At 38.7% G+C, this 25,790-nt stretch overlaps 2 protein-coding genes and 1 long non-coding RNA gene across 4 annotated transcripts; 2 read left to right on the forward strand and 1 right to left on the reverse strand.

The window, feature by feature from the left end:
- Positions 1-21: 21 nt before the first annotated feature.
- Positions 22-7,842, forward strand: LOC124397973. The gene is made up of 2 exons (XR_006927992.1): positions 22-78; positions 7,253-7,842. It is a non-coding gene; the product is annotated as an uncharacterized LOC124397973 (long non-coding RNA).
- clk4b (CDC-like kinase 4b) lies at positions 5,989-16,011 on the reverse strand. Of its 2 annotated transcripts, XM_046867899.1 has the most exons (13): positions 15,863-16,011; positions 14,604-14,796; positions 11,566-11,773; positions 10,947-11,037; positions 9,832-9,898; positions 9,577-9,693; positions 9,300-9,466; positions 8,377-8,471; positions 8,160-8,289; positions 7,951-8,033; positions 7,761-7,840; positions 6,521-6,611; positions 5,989-6,430 (listed from the first exon to the last, which is right to left on the reverse strand). In XM_046867899.1, the coding sequence occupies exons 2-13, from the start codon at positions 14,789-14,791 to the stop codon at positions 6,281-6,283; spliced, it is 1,467 nt and encodes a 488-aa protein (XP_046723855.1). In that variant the 5' UTR covers positions 14,792-14,796; positions 15,863-16,011; the 3' UTR covers positions 5,989-6,280. The 2 variants fall into 2 exon arrangements, with proteins under 2 accessions (XP_046723855.1, XP_046723856.1); XM_046867900.1 differs by lacking the exons at positions 10,947-11,037; positions 14,604-14,796; positions 15,863-16,011 and having other exon boundaries at positions 11,566-11,703.
- Positions 16,012-16,718: 707 nt separating this feature from the next.
- On the forward strand, positions 16,719-20,747 carry LOC124398148 (polyadenylate-binding protein 1-like 2). Its single transcript, XM_046868201.1, has 9 exons — positions 16,719-16,815; positions 16,964-17,146; positions 17,450-17,646; positions 17,788-17,903; positions 18,035-18,095; positions 19,811-19,912; positions 20,035-20,217; positions 20,358-20,422; positions 20,633-20,747. Exons 2-9 carry the CDS (start codon positions 16,969-16,971, stop codon positions 20,634-20,636), a joined length of 906 nt encoding a protein of 301 aa, XP_046724157.1. The 5' UTR covers positions 16,719-16,815; positions 16,964-16,968; the 3' UTR covers positions 20,637-20,747.
- Positions 20,748-25,790: the final 5,043 nt, after the last annotated feature.

Consider the following 25,790-nt stretch of genomic DNA (forward strand, 5'->3'; position numbering starts at 1 on the left):
GGGATCCCGTGCCAACAGTTTGGGCAACGCACTTCCTGTCATTCCCGGAGCACTGAACCACAGCATGATGACAAATATGTAGGTAGATTTCAAGAGACTAATACATCTTGCATTATTTATTAAATTATGCAGAAATGTAATGCACTATGCACTAATTTCTATCTATCTATCTATCTATCTATCTATCTATCTATCTATCTATCTATCTATCTATCTGTCTGTCTGTCTGTCTGTCTGTCTGTCTGTCTGTCTGTCTGCTAATTGTCTGTCTGTCTGTCTGCTATCTATCTATCTATCTATCTATCTATCTATCTATCTATCTATCTATCTATCTATCTATCTGTCTGTCTGTCTGTCTGTCTGCTTGTCTGCTAATTGTCTGTCTGTCTGTCTGTCTGCTATCTATCTATCTATCTATCTATCTATCTATCTATCTATCTATCTATCTGTCTGTCTGTCTGTCTGTCTGTCTGTCTGTCTGTCTGTCTGTCTGTCTGTCTGTCTGCTTGTCTGCTAATTGTCTGTCTGTCTGTCTGTCTGCTATCTATCTATCTATCTATCTATCTATCTATCTATCTATCTATCTATCTATCTATCTATCTATCTATCTATCTATCTATCTTATAGATCTCACATCAGGGTTCCTCAAACTGCATCATTGCACCAGTGTAAACCCATTTCTTATTTGTTATACCCCGCTTAAATTTTTTGTTTTGTTCATTATTATTATTATTATATTTCATTATTATCATTATTATTATTAAGTCCAACAAGATAACAGCACGATTTCACCATTTAGAAAAAAAACCCTTATAAATATCCAAATTTAATATAAAGATATAATATTGATATAAGATAAAGGGCAGGTGGGAGAAAGGGGTAAAGGTTTCTTCTCTTTACCTGGAAACATATTTCAATATATACATAATTTCAAAGGCATAACAGGGATATTATTTTGCAAATCATTTCTCCTTCACAGATTTTCAATATTTTTTTTTATTAATGAACATTAAGGATTTTACTTAATGACTTCATCTCTATTAAGAATAATTCACATTTAGGAGAACAGTTGTTGTTTATGGATATAATATTTACATTCATGCAAAATACAACATATCTAAACATTTTGCTTTTGTGTGTGTGTAATAATATATAACATTTTAAAGGGATTATTTATTATTATCAACTTTTGTGGAAATAATAATAAAAAAAAAAGATTAGATCAAAATTTCGAAGATAAATTACAGATGCAAAACTAATGATCCAAGTCTTACTAATGTACATTACAAAAACTGAATTTGTTGTCATTGTCTTTGAGTTTTGGATAAGAAAAATGTACTACCCAGATTTTGTCAATCTGATACAACTGCTAATGACATGTTATGGATAATCCCATATATAAGGGAGAGTGGGTCAGCTGTAGCCTTGTTATAAATCTTATGAATACACTGTGCAATATTCTCAATACACTCCAAAGGATAATGTTTGGAAGGTGGTCCAAAGCACTTTTTTGCAGAGGTATAAAGAGTACTTGAAAATCATACTTGAGTAAAAAGTACTGCAAAACTTACTCCATTGAAAGTTACAAAATCACCAATTGAAATATGACCTGAGTAAAAGTTTTAGAGTATATGATTTGAAGAGTACTTGAGAATTTGACTCATATTGAATATAGGCTTAAAGATACACTAGTGATCAACACCAAGAAACATTTCAAGTCGATTTGTGAGGTTTTCTTTCCAAACTTTACATACAAACCAAATTGTACACTTCAATACTGCATTTACCATCGACACAACATGGCAGAATGAAATAAAAAGCAAATAAGTTTGTTAAAATAAAGGACCAAGTTTAAAAGCAATCTTTCAAAAAGGGATCTTCAATGAACAAACTCAATTACAGTATCATGTTACAAAGTAGAAGAACAAATAGTATTCAATGGAGAAATAAAATGACAGTAAATATCGCCTCTGCCGCAGAATAAATACTTTACACCACTGCTATTCAGATTAGATCAATAGGATTCAAAGGAATTTCTCCTTAGTGCTAAAAATATTGCCTCCAGACAGCAATTCAATTGTTCTAAGTGGATTGAGTATGAGGTTACATCGACATTAATTCGGATCCGAATCATTTTCTCCACTTTCGGTCTCCTGGCAAACCTAAAACAGAAAAAGAAATCCAGATTAGGCTTTAATATTTGTGGAATGGTCACTGCTACGTGTGCTACGAGACAATACAGCAAGTAGCAGAAGTCAAGTATGTTTTCATTTTTTTAACATAAGCCAACATCTGTGTAGAAAATCAGGGATGTTGATGATCAGATGACCAATGGTGGAAAAACAGGTTCTTTCCTTATAAGCCCAAGAAAAACATGTGCGATCTGGATGGAAATAAACACAAAGAAGCACACCTGTAGGTCACTAAGGACGCTACTGCAGGATCTTATGTACATTAACTCTGTCTGCTTATTGCACTGCTAATGAATAAATAAGGTGATCTGATGAGGAAGTTCTGTCAGAACAAAACACACAGGACAGGCACACATTTGATCATGAAAAAAATGATTATATGAATATAGGAATTAAAGGAAGGGTTTTTTTTGTACTGCGACAGTCGACATCTTGTCTCTTTGCAGTTATATCACCTCAGGACAAAATGTCATTGAAATAAAGAGGATGAATTATTACTTTCAGGCGTGTAGTTGACTAACATGCAAACGCGCCAGCCCCAGTCACGTCCCACCTCATGAAGATTATGGACCTTTAAAGAAGTAGATGCCGACCCCGCAAACATCCCATCTAGAGACGTACCAGTGCCAATTGGATCCCACTTCAGGTGGAGTTTGGACACTGGACCTCTTTGACCTCTTAAAGTCTCTGGCATGGAGAAGCTGGTGTTGGATCTGTGATGATCTCAAATGTTGAGCTATTTTATGAGTTGCTCAGTAGCTCTTGGTTCCATAACGTTCAAAGACTGTATAAGACTGTAGAAAGAACATCACTCATAATCTTACATTCCAGTGCTCATGTTAGTTCTCACTCTCCAGTGTTCTGTATTGTTTAAAGACTATAATCACACTCTTGATGTCACCCAAATGAGGATGAGGTTCCTCTTTTGAGTCTGGTTCCTCTCAAGGTTTCTTCCTCATAACATCTAAGGGAGTTTTTCCTTGCTATAGTCACCATGGCTGCTCATCAGGGATAAATTCACACCGTTCACCTTAACTGTTAAATTCTGTAAAGCTGCTTTGAGCCAATGTCTGTTGTGAAAAGCGCTATACAAATAAACTTGACTTGACTTGTTACAAAACTAATTTTTAAACTTTTGATACCACCTCGTAGTGTGACGAAAAGTTGTTAAAAAAAAAGCTCTGGTTTCTTGAAACGACTAATACTGTTAGATCTCCATTATAAACAAATCTTAATTTCAGGTTAATTTCAGAAAATATGCACAGACAAAGAAATAAAAAAGGACCGGAATGTTAGCCAGCCATGTGTCTGCTGTGCGATCGGGTGTATCATGGTGTGGGGTCAACTGCTGACATTTTACATCTACAGCTTTTGGCAGATGGCCTTATCCAGAACGACTTTCGGAAGTGCTTTGAGGTCCCTCTCATTAAACACGTCCTCATACTGCTTCATTAGGTCTGAGTATCTTCAGTCTACAAACCCTGTTGCTAAAATGCTAATGAAGTACCCGAGGAGGAGGAAGGTCTTTAGTTGTTGTTTGGAGACAGACTGGGAGAGTTCATTCCACTAATATGGAACAAAGACAGAGAAGAACATTGGTGCATGTCCTTCTTGTACCCTAGAAGATTCTGGATGCAGCATGATGGCGGTTGTACCCTCTTTGGTGGTGACACAAAAATACAATGTGACACTGAATTCACTAACAACTTTAATGATGTGCCAGGATTATTTTTTAGGAAGAATGGGATTAGTAACACTGACCCCTATACTGTCAGCCATCCTGGATTCTGACTTACTTATGTACTCATGAACCAACTCAAGATTGCCAACTATCAGTTATTCTTCCTACAACTAACATGTACATAATTCAACATTTTCCTCTGATGATAAGAATTAGATTCATATGACTCGCTGTTCTGTACACACTGTATCTGTTTCTTCTTTATACACTTAAATACTTCTGCAAAAACTGTATATACATAAAGCACTGTAATTCGATTCCAACTGATCCATCCATCCATCATCTGTCTACTTATACAATATTCATCTTATATTTATCTATCTATCCATTATTCATCCATCCCTCCATCCCTCCAGCCATCCATTCTGTGTTGCTGTAAAAACAGATTTTCCCTCTGGGATGAATAAAGGGATCAATCGATAGATCCTTCATCCATCTGTCCGTTTGTATTTCCACCCATCCATTTATCCATCCAAACATCTGTCCATCTAATCATCCATCTTGTGAAGCTGTAATACATGATCTTCCCACTGGGATAAATAAAGTGATTGATCAATCAGTTCATCCATTTGTTTATTTGTCTATCCATCCAACCAATCATCCATCCAGTGCTGTTGTCATGTGATTTTCCCTCTGGGGTGAATCAATCAATCCATTCATCCATCCATCCATCCATCCATCCATCCATCCATCCCAGAAAATTTTCAGACATGTGATTAAGACATGTGATTAACACTGATTGTAATAAACATGTAGCTGGATGACGATTACAGCAAGTGATAATGTTTCAACTGCCCTCAATCTCCCCTGTATATTTATATAATTATGTTCAAGGCAAAGATACTGATTGATCCTACTTTATGTTGGCAGATGTTCTTTTATTAGGTTGAGTTTTAGATGTCATTTAGTAATTATTTAAATAATTACCAAATAATGATTATAGCAGCTTAAACACAAAGTCATTTGAAAAATGTTTTGTGTCAGGACACTTAAAAATGTCCCCAGCAGTCTTTTGGTTCCAAAAATAAACCTAGATTTCAATGGACAGAACCTTTATTAGCTTTAATAATTACAATATTATTTACAAGCGCATATATTCAACAATACTGCTGGACAGCAGGATCTGCCAGTTTTGCCATTCAAGGATTTTTGGTGTGCTTTACCTTCTTTTTTCTAATTTATTATATAAATCCTAGAAATACATATGCATACCAGCCTCAAACACACTTCTAGTTATATATCTACTAGTTGTTCAGGAGGCAGGCTAGAAAGTGCACAAATCCGGATAGGTGTTATTTTTAGTATGAACATATGCCGAAAAGAAACATCTGAGACACTGTACCAGCACCCGTGCTAAAATTAGAGAAGAATAATTTACTGCTTGTGGAAAGTAAAAAAAAAAAAAAAAGCTGAGTCATATAACAATTGGAAATAAATGCTGTAGTTGAATAAATAGAAATAGGGTATATATTTACAACATTACCCGAATATATATCATAACTTCTAAACAGGTATCAAATTTTGGCACTCCTGATGTTTATTATAAAAAATAAATTAAAGGAATAATAGACGACTTTTACTCAGGTTCTTGCAAAATGATTGGCTCCTTATTAAAAAGATTGAATTCTAACTAATCTGGATTGTTACACGGTGAGATTGATTACGTGATGATGTGTTCAAATTATTGCATCATAAACAGCACAAAGATTAAATCTTGCTGCCAAATTGATGCATCGTGGAAATGTAGCGCCACCTGCAGGACATCTTTCATTCCCCATGCCATACAGAACCTCTCCAAATTAACTAACAAAGTGTACAGCAAAGATGTAACCAGTTACAAATATATACACAATTCACATTCAACACTGTTCTGAAAAAAATCCAAATAAAAAATTATATATATTTTTTAAATGTAGCTGAGATGTAGCGGAGGTTGAGGAACTGGGAATGGAGAAATGAAAGTAATTAAATGAAGAGAAAAATGTTAAAAGTGAATACTACATCCTTTTTGTTAATAATAATAAAAAAAAAAAAAAAAAAAACACATCACAGTGATTATCTGAAAATGTATTCAAGTTTAATTAACACAAAAATTCCAACACATTTTTTTCCACCATGAAATCAGAAAAATAAATATGTACATTAAGCAACCAGAATTATGCAACAGTCTTGTTCGGTCATCTGTAAATTCTCAGATCACTGATCAATACAGAGCAAAGACGAAGCACCATCATTTTATTATCACCTAAAGCTTTATCTTCGGCTTATTGCTCCAGTGCAGCAGACTGATACAGTCAGCAGGAGTCTCCGTGGGAGGTGTAAAAGCGTGAAAAAGGCAATCAGAGGTTCACTTTTCACTCTCTTTCCTAAGCGGTGTGAAAAACGGGTGTTTGATGGCCTCCTCCAGGGTGATGCGCTTGGACACGTCATACTCCATCATCTTCTGGAGCAGGTCGAAAAACTGCTCGTGCTCCCAGCTCTTGGAGGACATGTATTGCTGGAAAAAGTAGTCATGCTTAACAACTTCTACGCTTTTATTCACAAAGCATTACTCAATAAACGCTACAGAATTTTGAGGTAGAGGTACCTTGAGAGGCTTGCAGTGCTTCCTCACGTATCTGCCTGATGAGCTGCACTCGTCCCAGTCCAGCTTGCCATGATGAACGTAGTGGCGTTTCCTATAACCGACACGCACAGTTCAATATGTACCCAAGCTTTAGGATTACTGCACAAACAGCTTCCTGTTTTACAGGGTGGAAATCGGATCATGTGATTCAGGGAGAATTCAAATCGTCATATTTCCCCTCAACCCATAGATTGAAGAATACAAGTTCCTCAAAGAAAAATACACATCCATAAACAGGTGGATACTGAAATCTTAAACACATATATAAAAAGAATAGGGGATTTCAGCTATGCTCGTGACTTCTTTTGCTCAAAACTGTCCACATTTTATCTTCTATTCACACACAGTATAATAATTAGACACGCCATCAAATGCTCTGCTTACAAGCCAGTGAACTTTTTTTTTTTTTGCACCACAGAAAAGGTTTCACGGAAAAAACGATTTTTTAAACAGGCCAGGGATGGGGCGCATAACTATACACAATAACACGCATATCATATTACTAATATACGTATTACATGATTTCATTAATAATAAATTTGTAATTATATCATGTTATACGTATATTAGTAAGGCCAATCAAATTTCAATAAAATAAACTGGTTTTGTGCGGCCTGGTGATTGGGGACTTGTGTTCTTTTCACTCTCTCAAGCTGATTCTAACACGGCTCGACTGCTCCCTCTGACTTTCAGGGCAAGACGTAGGTATACATCACGACTCTTCTGTTCTGGCTCCGAGGTGGTGGACCGGACCTCTGCTGGATGTCCGAACAACTGAGTCAATGCCCATTTTCATACGATGTGTGAAGACCGACCTCTTCCTCAAACTTTTAAAGGAGCACTAGAACCTGTTTGTTTCATGTCTTTATGTTAAAAAAAAAAATTTATTAAATAATTCCTTCCAACAGAGTTTTAGGATGATGGTATCTTAAGTTTGCAACCAATTGAACCAGTGTTGAGACATGTGCTCATGTACGTCGTTCTGGATAAAAGCATCTGCTAAATAGCAAAAATGTAAAACGCTATAGTTCCTGAAATGATGAAAGTATCAGCATCACATATTTTGAAGTAAAATATAGTTTGGCCTCGTTTTGAGAAGGTCGTTGGTTCATAATGCGATGAAATGTATCTCTAGTGAAAGCTGGAGCTTTGGCTTGTTACATCACCAACAAACATGCAGCTCGACAACAATGCACTCCACCTTGTTTGCTGGAGCATGTGTGCTGGTATTGGTCCTAGAACCCTCTCCATCATGGCGAGATGCTCCCTGCTATCATGAGTCTATAAGAAAAATAGGTACAAATAAATAATAAACAAAAAAGAGCTTGCACTGTGCAGCAGAGGTAAACTTCAGGATCAGCTCTGCAGAAGATTTTTATTCGATCACTTACCTGAAAAAGTGTTAAACCCAGATAGTACTCAATCAGAATACAGCCCAAACTCCAAACGTCACATGCCTGATTCCAGCCCAGCTCTGCAATTAAAGACAACTATGTGTAAATAAAAAAAAAAAAAAAAAAATAAAAAAAAAAAAAAAAAAAAAGAGACTCCGATTCAACATTTGTGTTGATGCTCTTCAGTAACAGAAGGAGCCTCTTACCCAAGACGACTTCAGGTGCTCTGTAGTGACGTGTAGACACCACTGAAGTATGGTGCTCATGGTCATACGTAGCATTGCCAAAGTCCACGACCTTCACGTCGAGGTTCTTCGGAGTCCTCTCCTCCCGTTTCTGTATAAAAGAACACTTTAGACGTCGATCCTAATTCATGGAGGTGCGAATGTTTAAAAAGGTGTACGGCCTCGCAGCTTCACTCACCAACTTGGCATTGTATTCAATATCACAGTCTGAATCCACGAATAGAATGTTTTCAGGTTTCAAGTCGGTGTGTGTGAGTTTATTCTGATGAAGAACTAAAAGAGAACAGAATGTATGTGACATTATTATAGATTATAATTTATTAGTAACCAGTGGTGAACAGTAAATATAGCTTTTTCACGTATTTGCACTTTACTGAAGTGTTTCCATTTGGCGAGACTTTTACTGGAACTTCACATTTCCAAGTCAAACATCTTATTTTTACTCAAATCAGTCGTTTCTTTTTATTTATGAGGATCAAAACCTAACTGTTCAAACACGCAGCGAGCCACCAATCAGGGTCGAGCACGTGCTCTGTTTTGAACTTTTGATTGGTGCTTGGTGTATCTACTTATCACCAACATACAGTTCAGCATCAGTTTAACAGCAAGCAGAACATTTAGAGAGGAATAAATGATGAAAGAAACTCCAGACTCGAACTCACCACTCGAACTTTTTTTAGGCTCATGATAATTGTAATAGAAATCAATCAGTGTGAGTCATTAATATCATTTTATTAACAGATCAGTGTGCTGAGAGTCACATTCGAGTCTTTTCACATAAACTGAGTTGATTAAGTAAAGAGTATTGTGATAAAAATGAAACAATATAGCCGTAAAAAAAATCATAGTACTTTGGATACTTTAGTACATTTGAAGGCAAATACTTTTGTACTTTTACTCAACTGAAAGTTTAAATGGACACTTTTACTTTTTCTGGAGTCATATTTTACCAAGTGGATCTACACTCTACTGCATGGTTGTATTTTATCATGATGTAATTACTACAGAAGAAAGAACAATACATATAAAACGTTATCTGTATGTATTGTTTTGACTGCAAACACCGAAATTGTCATATACAAAATGGTGGCCCCGACTCACAGTGTACAGCTCTGAAGATCTGATCTGCCATGTGTCTGATCTGGTCAACAGTAAAGGGCATGTAATCGTTCGCCTTCAGGAAGTCATACGTGCTCAGTCCTAGCAGCTCAAACACGATGCAGATGTGACCGTGAAGGTCAAACCAGTCCAGCATCCGCACACATGCACTATAGATAAAGAAATACATAAAAAATTTTAATAATAATAAATATACATTGTATTTGATTACAAAACTTTTTTTTTTTTTTAATAAAACAACACCTAGTAAACATCTTACAGCCGGTTTTCACAGTCCAACGCCTTCATCTGTTTCAGCACCTCGACTTCGATAAGAGCTGCCTCACGATAGCGCGCCTGATTTTTGATAATCTTTAGGGCCACCCTCATACCGTCTCTGCCAAACAGCGAGAAGAGATGAAACACAGAGCACGTTTTCATGCTAGCGCCACTTGTATGGATGATCATATGTTGTGTGTGTGTGTGTGTGTGTGTGTGTGTGTGTGAGAGAGAGAGAGAGTGAGATAGCGCTTACTCTGTGTTGTCGATACACTCCACTACTTTTCCAAAAGCTCCTTCACCGAGAGTGCTCACAATCTCATCTTAAAAAAAAAAATAATAATAATATGAGGGCACAGACAACGTAGTCAGCAGCGCTAACAGAAACTATGGAGGGGGAAAAAAGTTTAAGAAGGTCTAGCAAAGCAGGGCATACACTACATGGCTTTAGATTCGAGGGAAATGGGGAAAGTTGAGATTTTTTTTTGTATAATTGTCATAATGGTGCACAGATTATACACTGATCAGGCATAACATTATGACCACCTGACATAGTGTTGGTCCCCTTTTTGCTGCTGAAAGAGTAAAACAGTTCTGACTAATCAATCATTAACGGCATGAACTTCTTGAGCAGTTTGAGCTACAGGAGCTCGTCTGTTGGATCGGACCACACGGCCCAGCCTTCGCTCCCATTATGCATTAATGAGCCTCGACCGCCCGTGACCCTGTCGCCGGTTCACCACTGTTCCTTCCTTGGAGCACTTTTAATAGATTCTGACCACTGCAAACCAGGAACATACCACAAGAGCTGTAGTTTTGGAGATGCTCTGACCCAGACGTCTAGACGTCACAATTTGTCAAACTCGCTCAAATCCTTACGCCCCTTTTTCCTTCTTCGAACATCAATTTTGAGAACTAAATGTTCTCTTGCTGCATAATGAATATATCCACCCGCTAACAGGAGCCATGATGAAGAGATAATCAGTGTGGTTCTCTTCACCGCTCATAATGTTATAATGTCATAATGCCATGCCTGATCGGTGTATAAAAAGCCTTAAATAATAAGGCACTGGCTTAAAATAAAGAAATCCCTACAGTAGAGTTGGGGAAATGATTCTCATTAAACAGACAACTTAAAATTAATTTTTAAAACATTTTAGAAGTCGAGGAGGAAACGAATCTAAAAATCTTGAAGTGTATGCCTTAAAAAAAACTTGTTACAGTTTATACCCTGAGGATTGTTTAAACACCCAGCATGATGCCTCATATGTAAGCTCTACAACATTACCCTTAAAAAAAAAAAAACGTTACCCCTACCCATCACCCAAACACTAGACACAGAACAGACAGAGAAAGATACGTGTTCTGTACATCTTGCTCTTAGAACTTGTCCATTGTGATAGATCAGGTGACCCTCTTCATCATCCTCAAAACTCCTGGTTCTTTTCCTTCGATGACTTTTCTGGAACGGGAGAGGATCGGGGGAGGGGATTGACGTTCATGGACACCGGCGTCATCGTCACCATCATCATCATACACCAGGCCCGAATGTGCCATGCATTCATTCGGCAAGGACGGGTTGGTGAAGGTGAGGGAGGGAATGGGACGCGTTCGGAAGCCCGCAGCAGGTCACGGCGAAGGCAGGGGGCGGCAGCGATTTCAAATTCAGTCCCGAGAAAACGGCACAGGGCCAACATAGTGCGTGTTACAGAGAAAAACATGGCAATAACATTTTCAGACAAGAGACGTGGAGGTAATATAATAACAGACACTGGATCATTTCAATACACGTTATATTTATAATCAGTTCCCCAAAAGCAATAGATGAGCTGATTTTTTTTTTTCTTTTCCAAAAAAAAATGTACATGAAAGCATTAACATTTTTTTCCAAATCTGAACTACATTCACAACAGACCAAGGTGACCTTCCCTAAGCGCTCGCTGTATCAAAACCCGGCGAGAGCCAAGAGAACGAGTGAATGAGTGTTTACCGAGTGCGAGTGGCCGCTGTGGTGCTGCTGTTCTCTGCTCTCGCACCGAGCCAAGGATTTGCTGTAGTGGTGCCAATGCCCGTCTCCGTCCTGCTCTTTCTCAGGAACGGCCCGATCGCTTGCTCTCTTCTCATGGCCCCGTGGCTTCGGCCTGGGCTCCGGCGCCCTGCGCTCTGTGAACTCCAGCCCCCTGCTGCTTTTTCTGCACCTGTGGAAACATCCATGGTCAGGCATATAACGTAAAACCCGCAGTACCTTCTTCCGGTCGATCAGCAAAGTCGCCATCGCGTGTGTGTGCGTGTGCGTGCGTGTGTGTGGGGAGGCGGGACGGGGGTGTTGGTGACAGAGCACCTCTCTTGTGATTGTCTCAAACCACAAAACATAAGCGAGCGCCTTTCGGTTTTGGGCAATTAATTACTTCTTTCAGCGAGCGGGTGAAGAATGTGCCATCCTGCCCTGCCCTGCCTGGCGTCAGAAAAGCATTAAGTGTCTTTCCAGAAGGAAGCGATCTTCAACGGTGGCTAAACTTAGAGCAAGCCTTAGAGAGACACCTCCTGTGGGAATGTGCACTCCTCCCCTTTTACACACATAGCATGAGGAAAGCCATGTTTTGACCTGTCAGTGTTGTAAACGGTACAGCCTTAAACAAGATGCCTCAGCGGCTGATATGGCATCAGAAATTACACTGTATTCTAATGCACTCGGCTTGTATTTGGTTTGCTTTTCAAAATCGAAAGAAACTACTTGGAAGTTCTCCTGCTATAGAACTCTGATCGCAACCCCACTGAACTGGGATAAGTGCAAACACCGACTGCCCAGGCCTCCTCACCTCACCTACATCAGTCCCTGACTTTACAAACACCCTTATGGCTGATAAACACAAATGTCCACAAACACAACCTTCTGACCAACCACTTTGCTACCACCTCCATATATTAGCAGTGTTACCACCAACACACTGATCAAACTGTAGCCAGAACATTGAGAAATCTTATTCTGCAAGATGTTTCCGATCCGATTGAAACAGGCACGGCCTTCGGTTTCTGTTTAAAGCATCAGGGACCAATTACATTTGCTTGAAGTATTTCGCGTCGTGCCTCGGTATCGAAATATAAAATCCAAGCCGAGGATAATATTTCACTCTGGGGAAATAATTAGCAGCATACGAACGCTCGCTCGAGATTCTCTGTACTGTTAACACCAGTTAATTCAGGCTCCAAATTATTTGGCGTTAAAACAAGGCTGAAGACACACACGATGGAAGACGACAAGCATAGCTGTAAACTTTTTCCTCGTTAACAGGCTATAAATAAGTGCACACAACAGGAAGAGCGGTCAGAGACGAGGTGGCGATGTGACGCAGAAGTTATTCGGATTATTATTTCACCATGTCCAGATGTGTTACGATTTTCTATTTTTTTTTTTTTTATAATTTATTAAATACAGACGGACAGCATTTAGTCAAATTTGACTTTGTGGAATGTCCAAGAGCCCGGTTGGTTCCTCTTACGACTAAAGCTACAACAGCTGTCTAGAGTCATATCCTCTCCATTTTTTTTAGCTCTCAGAAAGTTAACGAGCCAAAAAAATGCAGCTTGTAATGTTACTGAGGAAAAGTCATCTGTCCAGACGATTTTCTGGTCAGCGAATTCTTAAACCAACAGGTGAATTTAAGACACCGTTCTTTATAGCGTTTTTAAAAATGCTTCAAAATTATCCAACAGCTTAGGATAACAGAGCCAGAAGAACATTTGTGTGTGTATATTTATACATGGTACAGTTCAAGTGTCTAAGGCTACCTCTACACTTATCTGGCTAAATTTGAAAACTGCGTTTTCATCTAAAAACGTGCCACGCTCACACTTTCGTTTTAAAACGCAAGACGTTTCGACCTGCGTCATTTACGGCTGCAATTTATTTACTTCCAGACTCTTCAAAACGTCACGGCCACACTACGATGCAAAAAACAGCGTTTTAAAATGTATCCACTTTGGAGACAAAAAGCTACATTTTTGTCCACTAAAATCGCAGTCTCAGTGTGGACAGAAGATCAAAACAGAGAGAAAAGGACCAACCAAATTTTTTTTCCAGATATATTTACGTTTTTTTTCTAATCAAAACGTATTCATGTGGACATATCCTTAGTCCAGTGGTTTTTTAAATTTGTGCGGCGCGCCCCTCTAGTGGACAATAAAAACATGACAGGTGGGGCACCATGACCAGCAGGATTTACATACAGGTAGCCCCCGACTTACGTAATAGATAGTAAGTCGATTATTTGTCGAGAAGAGTGAGACTCTATGATGCGTTCCGAGGAACCCCGAGATAAATCAATATTAAAAAGGATGTATATAATTATACTACAACTACTGATGCGTTTCTCTGCCATGGTAAGAAATTAGCAAACACTAAAAATCACAACACACTGTATGGAAAGAGTCTTCTCACAACAAGGACTAGTATTAGAAAGATAGTATTGCTCTCGGTCCCACAATGCATGCCTGCCAGGCAATCTTCTTCTTCTTCTCCCTGTTTGCAGCGTTGTCAAATCTGCATAGCGCGCGGATTTTGATGTTTTCTTTAATATATTTCGATTTTCTTTGTTTGAAAATGTATAAGCAGGGTGCTCATAGGTCAGGGGCTGACTGTATAATTGTTTTGTGTTCATCATTTAAACAATTAAGACCACACTTTGGCTTTCGATTCTTACAACCGCACAATTTGTAGACTTGATCGAAATCAGGCGTCTGATTGGCTCCAAATTTATTCTGCAACAGAATAATGACCCCAAACATACAGTCAATGTCTTTAGGAATCTTCAGGGAAAGAGAGGAACAAATAGTTTGTAGACTCTGAAGATTCTTTCCACCAACTACTGACACTAAAGACACTGTGAGGCTTGATGAGATTCAAGGTTTTTCTATGTCGAAACACCACACACAGACACACGACTCCTTCCAAATCAGTCCAAAGTGTCCAATGAAAATCCCACTTCTGCCAAAAAACAAGATCTTGCGTACAGAACGTGCTTGAAGTACCTTTCGTATGTTCTGTAGTGATGGAATCGTCCTGGTCTCCTGTCTCTCTCAACGCTCCGCGAATCCCACTTCGGGCGCTTGCGAGTCTCCACACTCCTGTCTTCTTCCTCCCCCTCCTCCTTCTCCTCACAGCTCCACTCATTTGTCCACCGTCCATCGGGACAGCGCATCCGCTTCGAGCGCCGCATGGGTCCTGCCAAAACAGGGAAAGAAACGGAGAAGTAATAAACATTTTACAGCACTGAACTCTACACCAAAGCCATTCCTCGCCCCCTACGAGGCTGTAAAAACTCCAAAACAACCCTCCAGGATCAGAGATTACGTTTCAGGAGCAGACAGGTGACTTAAAGGTCAATGACCTGGTGTTGGATCTGTGATGATCTCAAATGTTGAGCTATTTTATAAAGTTGCAAAGTAGCACTTGGTTTCACAAAGTCAATTATAAGACAAAATATGTAGAAAGGACATTACTCATAAATAACACACACGCTGGTGTTTTGTATTGTTTTAAAGACTATAATCACACTCTTGATATGAGGTGGGTTTCACTTTTGAGTCTGGTTCCTCTCAAGGTTTCTTCCTGAGAACATCTAAGGGAGTTTTTTTTTTTTTTTACTTTCCACAGTTGCTCCCAGGCCTCATCAGGGATAAACACACATCATACACTTTAATTCCTAAGTTCTCTGAAGCTGCTTTGAGACCATATTCATTTGTGAAAAGCACAATAAAAACAAACTTGAACTTGATCCAATAACCCGGAACAAGTTATTCAGCAGTACACAACTCAGTAAGCAGATACACATCTGGACATAAAGGATAATACAATTTGAACTTGAATTTTCCCTAATTTTTTACATTCTTTAAGAAACTATTATCTCCCAGCTCAAACTTGGGTTTGATTCAAAAACATTGAAAAAACTATAAATACATGTTTTACGTCTCCATACTTTCATGTGACACCAAAACCACTTCCGGTCTATGGATATACTCACATACTCTCAGCCATATAACATGAGCAGGATTCCAGCTAGCAAACGATGCTATTTCCGCATCTTATTAATGTATAATTACCGAAAATATACATATTATACAAGTACAAATACTTTTTAATTCAGTAACACACAAAAACACAACTGATGATAGCTAGTTCGGGGTTAGAAATCCAAGCTAGCTAGTCATGCTGATTAGCTTCGGCTCTTTGGTTTGCTCCTGGAGCTCGGAAGGGCAACGAATAAACGTAAAGAAATATAGAAAATTACCTCTAATGAAAAAAAAACAATTCCCAAAGGGTTTATGAATATTTGGGGAAAGAGGCGCTGGAGTTGACCGAGCCACAACAAGCGTTCACAGGATAATAAAGAGTTCGGGCGGCGATCCAATCGGCGCCCGACTTTATTCTAGAGTGCACTAGTTAGGACGTACAAACCTTTATTACTAACTCTATGTAGGGCACGAAAATAGGGAAGGAAACGTTATTGGGAAATTAGCCTTTCTTTCGCTTCCGTATTAACGAAAAGGCTAATTTTCCAATAAATATCCCTTATTTATTTGTAAACCATAATTAAATAATCATTACTCATTATTATACGCATTCAATATATATATATATCTCTCTATCGTCAATAAGCCCCGCCCACATGGCAGTAAGCCCCGCCCACACGGACGCGCCCCCTCCCATAAACCGCTAGTATCTTGGTGATGAAAAACATGACGAAAACCTCGTGAAATGTAATAAAACACTACTACTACTACTAGTAGTAATAATAATAATAATAATAATAATAATTTAAAAAATTATCATAATTATAATAATATTTAAAGTTTTGCGAGTTAACGTACAAACCGCAAACTTTTCTGATAAACAGAACTCGCTAAAAACATTTTATCTGTCCCGAACACATCCTGAATTTAATTTCATCGTAACAAACACTATATTCATATTCCAAGCTTTTTTTGTATTACAATTATTCTTCCGAGTGTGTAGGTGCTGCCAGTGTGTTGGGAGTCATGTGAGCGGTGATGCATATGGTAGACTGTGATGTAACAAAGAGCTATGTAAATGTGCCTCTATTTAACCATGGACGCCTGCATTCTCATCAGTTTATCGATAACCACCGCTGTGAACGGACACAATAGTCCAGAGAAGCAGTGACTGGCAGTGAATAAGAGTGATTATTATCTTGTCTGTTTTACTTTGGTTCATTATACACTAGTAAGTAGCCTTTCACACTTTCACACAAAGTTTCACACTTAGTGTTTCTGATTTATGAGAAAAAAAAATTATTTTAAAGTTTAGTCTCATCATACTGATTTTTTTTCTTCACTACAGAGAGTTAAATCTTTTAAAATATTTTTTTTAGGTGGGATGAATTTCTGTCTTTCAACACTGTACGTGGGTGATCTACACCCCGAAGTGACAGAGTCCATGCTGAAAGATATATTCAGCCATGCTGGTGATGTTCACTCCATCTGGGTCTGCAGAGACTGGAACACCGACACTTCACATGGCCATGCATATGTCAACTTTTACAACCAATTCGATGGTAATTCAAATCATACAAAACTCCATACAATATTACTGCATTTTATATAGTTTACAGCCTAGTCAGTGCTGCAGGTGTAATTTATTTATATTGTATTATGTTACTGTTTAATTACATTCTATGAGTTATTTCTTTCCTTTGAATCAATATTTCAGTCAAAGATGAGATTCATTTAAAAAACCCAACCCAACTACCAAACCCCTTTTTATTACCCATCTTTACCAAGGGTGCCAATAATTCTGAATCTGACCAGGCTTTTTTTTTATTGAATTAAATTATCTGTAATGAATTTCGTTCCCACAGCTGAGCGAGCGTTGGCAACACTTAATAGTGAGCTCCTTATGGGGCAACCGATGAAAGTCATGCAGTGTCAGAGGGATTCCATCATGCCTATGAATAACGACACAAGCTTATTCATCAAAAACTTGGACATGGAGACAATTGACAGCATGGCCGTTTACGACCTCTTTTCGTGTTTTGGGAAAATCCTGTCATGCAAGGTTTGAGCTTTGTTTCGAATGTGTTTGTTTGAATAACATCGGTATAGCATGATTAGCATGTTTTTTTTTAAATACTAACGTCCTGTATTAGATCTGTTTGATATAAATTGTGTGTGTTAACATGACGTGTCTTTCCTGAAGGTTGTCGCCTATAAGACAGGGACAAAAGGGTACGGTTGTGTCCAGTTTGAGTCTCAAGAAGCGGCGAATTTGGCAAAGGAGAGGCTCAATGGCAAATACTTCAACGACAATAAAGTGTAAGCTTTCGATAGAAAGGGTGTTTTTGGTCATATTGGGGGTGTTTCTGTCAATATCAGGAGGTCATTTTGTTGGTTAGGCATAAAGACAAACAGCAGTGTCTAAGAGCAGTGTCTCTGTTGTGTTGCAGGCTCATCGAACACTTCAAGTCCCTTGAGGAGCGCCAGGCTGAGGCGAACGGCCGCTTACAGGTCTTACACACACACACACACACACACACACACACACACACACACACACACTTACAGTGCCCTGCGAAAGTATTCGGCCCCCTTGAACTTTGTGACCTTTTGCCACATTTCAGGCTTCAAACATAAAGATACAAAACTGTATTTTTTTGTGAAGAATCAACAACAAGTGGGACACAATCATGAAGTGGAATGAAATTTATTGGATATTTCAAACTTTAACAAATAAAAAACTGAAAAATTGGGCGTGCAAAATTATTCAGCCCCCTTAAGTTAATACTTTGTAGCGCCACCTTTTGCTGCGATTACAGCTGTAAGTCGCTTGGGGTATGTCTCTATCAGTTTTGCACATCGAGAGACTGAACTTTTTGCCCATTCCTCCTTGCAAAACAGCTCGAGCTCAGTGAGGTTGGATGGAGAGTATTTGTGAACAGCAGTTTTCAGTTCTTTCCACAGATTCTCGATTGGATTCAGGTCTGGACTTTGACTTGGCCATTCTAACACCTGGGTATGTTTATTTGAGAACCATTCCATTGTAGATTTTGCTTTATGTTTTGGATCATTGTCTTGTTGGAAGACAAATCTCCGTCTCAGTCTCAGGTTTTTTGCAGACTATATCAGGTTTTCTTCCAGAATGGTCCTGTATTTGGCTCCATCCATCGTCCCATCAATTTTAACCATCTTCCCTGTCCCTGCTGAAGAAAAGCAGGCCCAAACCATGATGCTGCCACCACCATGTTTGACAGTGGGGATGGTGTGTTCAGGGTGATGAGCTGTGTTGCTTTTACGCCAAACATAACGTTTTGCATTGTTGCCAAAAAGTTCGATTTTGGTTTCATCTGACCAGAGCACCTTCTTCCACATGTTTGGTGTGTCTCCCAGGTGGCTTGTGGCAAACTTTAAACGACACTTTTTATGGATATCTTTAAGAAATGGCTTTCTTCTTGCCACTCTTCCATAAAGGCCAGATTTGTGCAGTATACGACTGATTGTTGTCCTATGGACAGAGTCTCCCACCTCAGCTGTAGATCTCTGCAGTTCATCCAGAGTGATCATGGGCCTCTTGGCTGCATCTCTGATCAGTCTTCTCCTTGTATGAGCTGAAAGTTTAGAGGGACGGCCAGGTCTTGGTAGATTTGCAGTGGTCTGATACTCCTTCCATTTCAATATTATCGCTTGCACAGTGCTCCTTGGGATGTTTAAAGCTTGGGAAATCTTTTTGTATCCAAATCCAGCTTTAAACTTCTCCACAACAGTATCTCGGACCTGCCTGGTGTGTTCCTTGTTCTTCATGATGCTCTCTGCACTTTAAACGGACCTCTGAGACTATCACAGTGCAGGTGCATTTATACGGAGACTTGATTACACACAGGTGGATTCTATTTATCATCATTAGTCATTTAGGTCAACATCGGATCATTCAGAGATCCTCACTGAACTTCTGGAGAGAGTTTGCCGCACTGAAAGGGGCTGAATAATTTTGCAGGCCCAATTCTTCAGTTTTTTATTTGTTAAAAAAGTTTGAAATATCCAATAAATTTCGTTCCACTTCATGATTGTGTCCCACTTGTTGTTAATTCTTCACAAAAAATTACAGTTTCATATCTTTATGTTTGAAGCCTAAAATGGGGCAAAAGGTCGCAAAGTTCAAGGGGGCCGAATACTTTCGAAAGGCACTGTATACATACAGCATGCTGACTTTGCCTTCTCTTCTCCAGAAAGAGATTGTGGACCTCTGTGTGAAGAACCTGGATAAGACTATAAATGTTGAGTGGCTGCGAATGGAGTTCTCCAAATTTGGAACAGTCACCAAAGCAAAGGTCACTAATAATCTCTAATTATTATTATTTTTTAAATCTAATAACCAGTGTCCATTTCCTCTTAATATCTCTGGAGTTTATGTGCAGCCAGTCCCAATGTGTCCCCTCTCGGTCTCCTACAGATCATAACTAATAACGGCCGCTCCAGAGGATTTGGCTTTGTGCGATTTTCATCTTCTGAGGAAGCCATGCAAGCGAAAAGCGAGCTAAATGGCCAGATGTTGGGCCAAAAGAAAGTCTCCATAGACGTGGCACACCAGAGAGAAAAACGTCGTCGTAATGTGCAGAGGATAGAGGACAATCAGGTGAAGACCATACCAGTGCTTCCAAAGGGGCAGTTCAATATTGCAGATAAGGCGTATCTAACTTCTAGCTGTGAGGATAAATGGAAGGAAATAGGACGGAATGAAGCGTGTTAATGGTTGTGTGTTAATCTGTGTTACAGACTCAGGACCAGACTGACACGTTTACACTCAGACAGAGGATCGAGCAACACTGTACCAATGCCATGTGAGTCTCATACTTATAGCAACACACACACACACACACACACACACACACACACACACACACACACACACACATTATGACTTGTGTTTCATTGCTCCATGTTTCATCTCCACTTACTTTTAATAATTTGTAATAAGTGTATATGTAAAGAGCCTTGAGCCTGAAGCATTCTTTATCTCTCTCTCTCTCCCTCTCTCTCTCTCTATGCAGATGATCACCTGTTACCTATGGTTAAGGAAATCTACCCAGCTAAGGCAGATCAAATCACCTCAAGGCTGGTTCAAAGTGAAAGAGTATGAGATAATTAAAATGATTGGAGATCCTATTTTCCTGTATGCCATTTCCTGTCATTTTATTAGAACTTAAAGAGAGAATTTTATCCATTGATTGTGATACACATGCACGCCCAACTTTCTACAACTCAATTTGGCCAAGACAAGGAAGCTGGTTGTGGACTTGAGAAAAGGAAGGCACCTGTGACTCCTGTCTTCATTCATGGCATTTGGTGTGGAAATGGTGGAGGACTACAAATACCTTGGGGTTTACATAGACAATAAACTAGAATGGACCAAAAACAATGAGGTACTCTACAGGAAGGGACAGAGCCGCCTCTATTTTTTGAGGAGGCAGAGATCCTTCAACATCTCAGCACAAGGATGTTTTCAGGCTGAGATGTTGTCAGCGATGTTGTTGGGGAAGAGCTGGACTCTCTGACGATAGTGTCTGAAAGGAGGATGCTGTCCATTCCATCTTGGACAATTCCTCCCATCCACTACATCAAACACTAGTCAGTCTAAACAGTAGGTTGAGTAACAGATTCATACAACCGTGATGCACCACAAAGCGCCACAGGAGATCATTTCTGCCTGCAGCCATTAAACTAAATATCTCCTCCCACTGAGGGTTAAACAGCTGCTCCACAATAAAGATGTTATACAATATAGCGAATGTAGGTATAGTTATATGTATATATTTTCATGCCATACTTATATATTGTTGATACCTTGGACAATCATGTGCATTAATCACAGTGCAATAATAATAGTTAGTTACCTGTGCAATAACCTTTATAACTATTATTGTAGTCTGTCTTTTCTACCATCTGTTTTTCACTGCTGCTACAAATTCCATTTAATGCTGCAAGACATTTAATTTCTCTTAATACTTTTACTGTGAGGAACTGCAACCAAACCATTTCTCAATGGGATATTTCTTGAATAAGTATTTTCTTGAAACCGGTGAGAGTTCATGTCACAGCGTGAAAATTACATTCTGTTACAGAGATCAGGTTAGATAAAGAAGAGATCCAGAAGCAGGCTAGTTATCTCAAAAATCAGAAATGATCTTACATTTTCATGTTTTATCCTCATATCTCATATATCATTAGTATAAACACTGAACACAGTACATTTACATTTGTATAGCTTACATTCTCCACACAGTTTGTGCCTTACACACATCTTGCACTAATATAGTCTGTCTGTCTGTCTGTCTGTCTGTCTGTCTGTCTATCTATCTATCTATCTATCTATCTATCTATCTATCTATCTATCTATCTATCTATCTATCTATCTATCTATCTATCTATCTAATCTGAGCAGGACCTAGTTTGCTAAATACATTAAGTAAACAATTGTTACCCTCTGGTTTCTCTGTTAGAATGTGTGATGGGTGGCTCGAAGGCCAATGGGTTGCAATTCTTCCTTTGTCCTGATGCTGGCAGTAAATTTGTTCATTCAATTAGCAACAAATCTAAGGAACTAACCCCGGCCACTCTTAGTGCCGGTCCCAGGCCCGGATAAATGGGGAGAGTTGCGTTAGGAAGGGCATCCAGCGTAAAAATCTAAGCGTGCCAAATCAAACATGCGGATGATCCGCTGTGGTGACCCCTAATGGAAAAGCCGAAAGAATTTTTTTAAATTTAGACGTCCAATACAATTGTGTGCCTTTAACGTTTGGGTAACAGTTTGGGGAAGAACCACAAATGGCTGGAGAAGTTGGTGTTCCAATACTTTTGTCCATATTGTGCATATCTAGTATGTACCTAAGAGAAATTTGCTGCTGTCAGTTGATAGACTTGAAGTCAGACACTTGCAGTCTATCTTTAGGTCCATTTTCCTGTTTTTTTTTTTTCGCATTCTTTGCCAATCAGATTAGTTGTTCTTGAGATTTCAGCCACTTGTGTGCTATTTTAACTCTTTAGGCATGATGGTAAATCACACAGTTTACTAGAAGCAGTAATGATTAACAGCATTAGCTTGCATTCCTACATGTACGAATAAAAAGCTTTTCCATTACACATCACAACATAATCATGTTGTGTCTCTTAGGGTTAGCAATAAGCTAGTAAAACATGTATGTATGTGTGTGTATATTTGGCTAATGGTGAGTCACGTCTATGTTTAATTGAGCACTGGAATGAACTCAGATGCAGTTTTGGGAAGGGGTGTGTTATATGGCAAAAGTAAAACATCATCGCTTCAAGGCGAGTTTTACGACACGTGTTATATATACCGTGATGTTTAGGGTGGCTGAGTGCCAGGATTAGCAACAGTAAATGCCACATTTGGGCTCAGCTGGTGCAAGGACAGAAAAGACGAGAGTAAACAAATATTTTTCAGAATATTATAAACATAATATAGAGTTTAGATGTAGCTGAAGCCAAGAAACTGCTGAAACCAAAATTCACACGAAGTGCTGACAAAGTGTCCAAAGGCTTATATACTATACAGCCAAAAGTTTGTGGACAACCAGACAATCACACCCATATATTTAGGATTTTCCTAAGGAGTTGGTGCAGTGTAGTATTAGCATCACAATTCTTACTGAAACTTAGAAGAACCTATGAACACATGGTTTGCCAGGATTGGTATGGAAATTCTTAAGTGACCTACTCAGAACCCTGACCTCAACCCCACTAAAATCCTTTGGGAGGAACTGGAACATTGCAGCCCAGTACTCCTCAACCAACATCACTGCCTGGAATTATTAATAAGCTAGTAGACAGTGGTGTAGAGCAGTGGTCCCCAACCTCCAGGCCACACAGAAAGAATACAAAACGTACATTATTTCGTTTTATTTATTATCTGATTCTGAGCGATGTTTTATTTTGGAAAATGACCGGATTCTCTCCGCCACATCTGTCTATGACTCACTCTTGATGCATGTCATGATGCCTCGGTCACATGTCTTACCTCCATCCTCTACCTCCTTAAAGGGGCTGCTCCGGCCACTAACACGTAATACATTACCACTAAATTCAAACCCCCAAGTGAGCAAAATGAAGAAAAAAAAAACACAGTGGATTTACGTTTATTATTATATTTAGAAAATACCAGTTTTTATGCTGATCATATCATTTTATTTTGTGGTATTTACCCGCCACACCTTAAAGGCCGGTCCATGAAAATATTGTTTTACGTTAATCCGATCCATGTCGCAAAAATTTTTGGGGACCACTGGGTTAAAGTATTTGAGTAAATGTACTTTGTTACTGTACTTACGAAATATTTGGCTACTTTCTAGTTTTACTGACTATCAAAGTTCTATTTTTACTCTTTACTCTACTCTCTACTACTACATTTATCATTAAATAGATGTACTTTATACTCCACTTCGTTTTGATTTAAAATGACCATTACTAATTACATTTTGCACCTCTGTTAAAAATGCTATTAAGCCTCAACACTCCCCTCACTGCTGCCTATGAGAGACTTTATAACACTGCTGGCCTCATTTTCAGTCCAAAAAGAGCTTGAATAAATTCTAAAAACTTTAAGAACTATATATATATATATATATATATATATATATATATATATATATATACACACACACACACACACACACACACACACACACACACACACACACATATATATAAAGTACACTATATGGACAAAAGTCAATATTGTAAACACATGACCATAAAATACCTATGTGTTTTCTGAACATCCCATTCGACATTTAGTCCCCATATGCTGTTGTAATAACCTTCACTCTTCTGAGAAGATGTTCCACTACATTCTGGAGTGTGTTTGTGTAAATGTGTAAACATTCAGTCACAAGTGTATTTGTAAAGTCAAAAACAACATTAATTGTTGAATCTTCTCAAATTTCTCACACTAATAGTAACCTTTCTTGTACAGTATTTCCCAAAAACTAATCTTGCCATCATCCCTTTTACAACATTCAGAACAATTAAACATCACAGTACAAATGAAAACAGTAATGAAATTGAAATTCATCATGAAAAAACCTCTGAGTGTAGCATCCAGCTTGTTATCTGCCCTGCTTCTATGCTGTCTGTCAGACTGCAGAGGGCAGAAGCAGTTTGTTGCTTGTGTGTAAAAGAGAGAGAGAGAGAGAGAGAGAGAGAGAGAGAGAGAGAGCAAACCGTTTTAGTGTGGACTATAAAAAGAGTAAAATTCAGGAAAAAAAAGAGATTGTGGAAATATATTTTCAAAATTCCTTTTACATGTATTTTTGTTTTCACTTAGAGAAAAGAGAAGCAAAGCCTGTTTACCTCACCAGTCTGCTACAGAGGCATTTTCAATTTCCATGACTGGCATGTCATTAAAATGTAGACATGATGAAGTGTGTGGGTGTGTGTTTGCTTAAAATCAGTGTGTGTGGGTGTTTGCGTGGGGTGGTGGGGGGCTTATTTCATTTTCTGAAGAGCCTCAGCCTTAGCACATGAATGGCATGAGTCAGGTATTTCGGTACAATGGAAGATGAAAGCTTTCAGCATTAATTAGAATTTCCTCCGAAGTGGCCATGGGATTGAATCTCACACACACACACACACACACACACACACACACACACACACACAAACACACACATTGTGAGCAGTGTGACTCCATCAGTGTCCTGACAGATGCTTTGACTAAATGTTGAGTATGTAAACATGTTTGTTTTTGAGCCGGCTGTCATGTCGTCATCTGTTCAGGATGCATCTTAAAATTGGAGCCAAATGGAATAAAAACTGAAAAACCACTTGTTGCTTGTTTCTCAGGTACCTCGTAGGCTTCGGTTCAATCCTGAGCTAAAGTTACAATCTTCTGTTTGTGTGGGCTTTCAGGTCAGTGGTGGACGAAGTACACAATCCATGTATTGAGTTAAACTAACGATCCTTTTAAACTGTCACTTGAAAAAAGAAGTGTTTGCCATCAAATGTACTCAAGTATCCAAAGTACTGTGAATTATTATGGCTATAATGTTTCAATTATCATTTTCAGCACAAGACTTTTTGCTTAGTCAACTCAGTTTATGTGAAAAGACTCGAATGTGAATCTTAACACAACAATTAAAATGATCATGAGCTCAAAACCTTCTTTTAAACTATTCCAAAAAAATGTGTAAATAA

This window comes from Silurus meridionalis, chromosome 15 (assembly GCF_014805685.1).
Source record: "Silurus meridionalis isolate SWU-2019-XX chromosome 15, ASM1480568v1, whole genome shotgun sequence".
NCBI classification, from domain to species: domain Eukaryota; kingdom Metazoa; phylum Chordata; class Actinopteri; order Siluriformes; family Siluridae; genus Silurus; species Silurus meridionalis.

What these genes read in the sequence shown, in the direction of transcription:
- clk4b (XM_046867899.1), bottom strand. Translation starts at nt 14,791, where the DNA reads ATGCGGCGCTCGAAGCGGATGCGCTGTCCCGATGGACGGTGGACAAAT. An exon ending in ACAGCGGCCACTCGCACTCG is followed by an intron (nt 11,038 to 11,565) that starts GTAAACACTCAT and finishes CTCCCGTTCCAG; the next exon opens with AAAAGTCATCGAAGGAAAAG. An exon ending in TGGGTTTAACACTTTTTCAG is followed by an intron (nt 7,841 to 7,950) that starts GTAAGTGATCGA and finishes TTTTTCTTATAG; the next exon opens with ACTCATGATAGCAGGGAGCA.
- LOC124398148 (XM_046868201.1), top strand. Translation starts at nt 16,969, where the DNA reads ATGAATTTCTGTCTTTCAACACTGTACGTGGGTGATCTACACCCCGAA. An exon ending in TACTTCAACGACAATAAAGT is followed by an intron (nt 17,904 to 18,034) that starts GTAAGCTTTCGA and finishes GTTGTGTTGCAG; the next exon opens with GCTCATCGAACACTTCAAGT. An exon ending in GAACAGTCACCAAAGCAAAG is followed by an intron (nt 19,913 to 20,034) that starts GTCACTAATAAT and finishes GGTCTCCTACAG; the next exon opens with ATCATAACTAATAACGGCCG.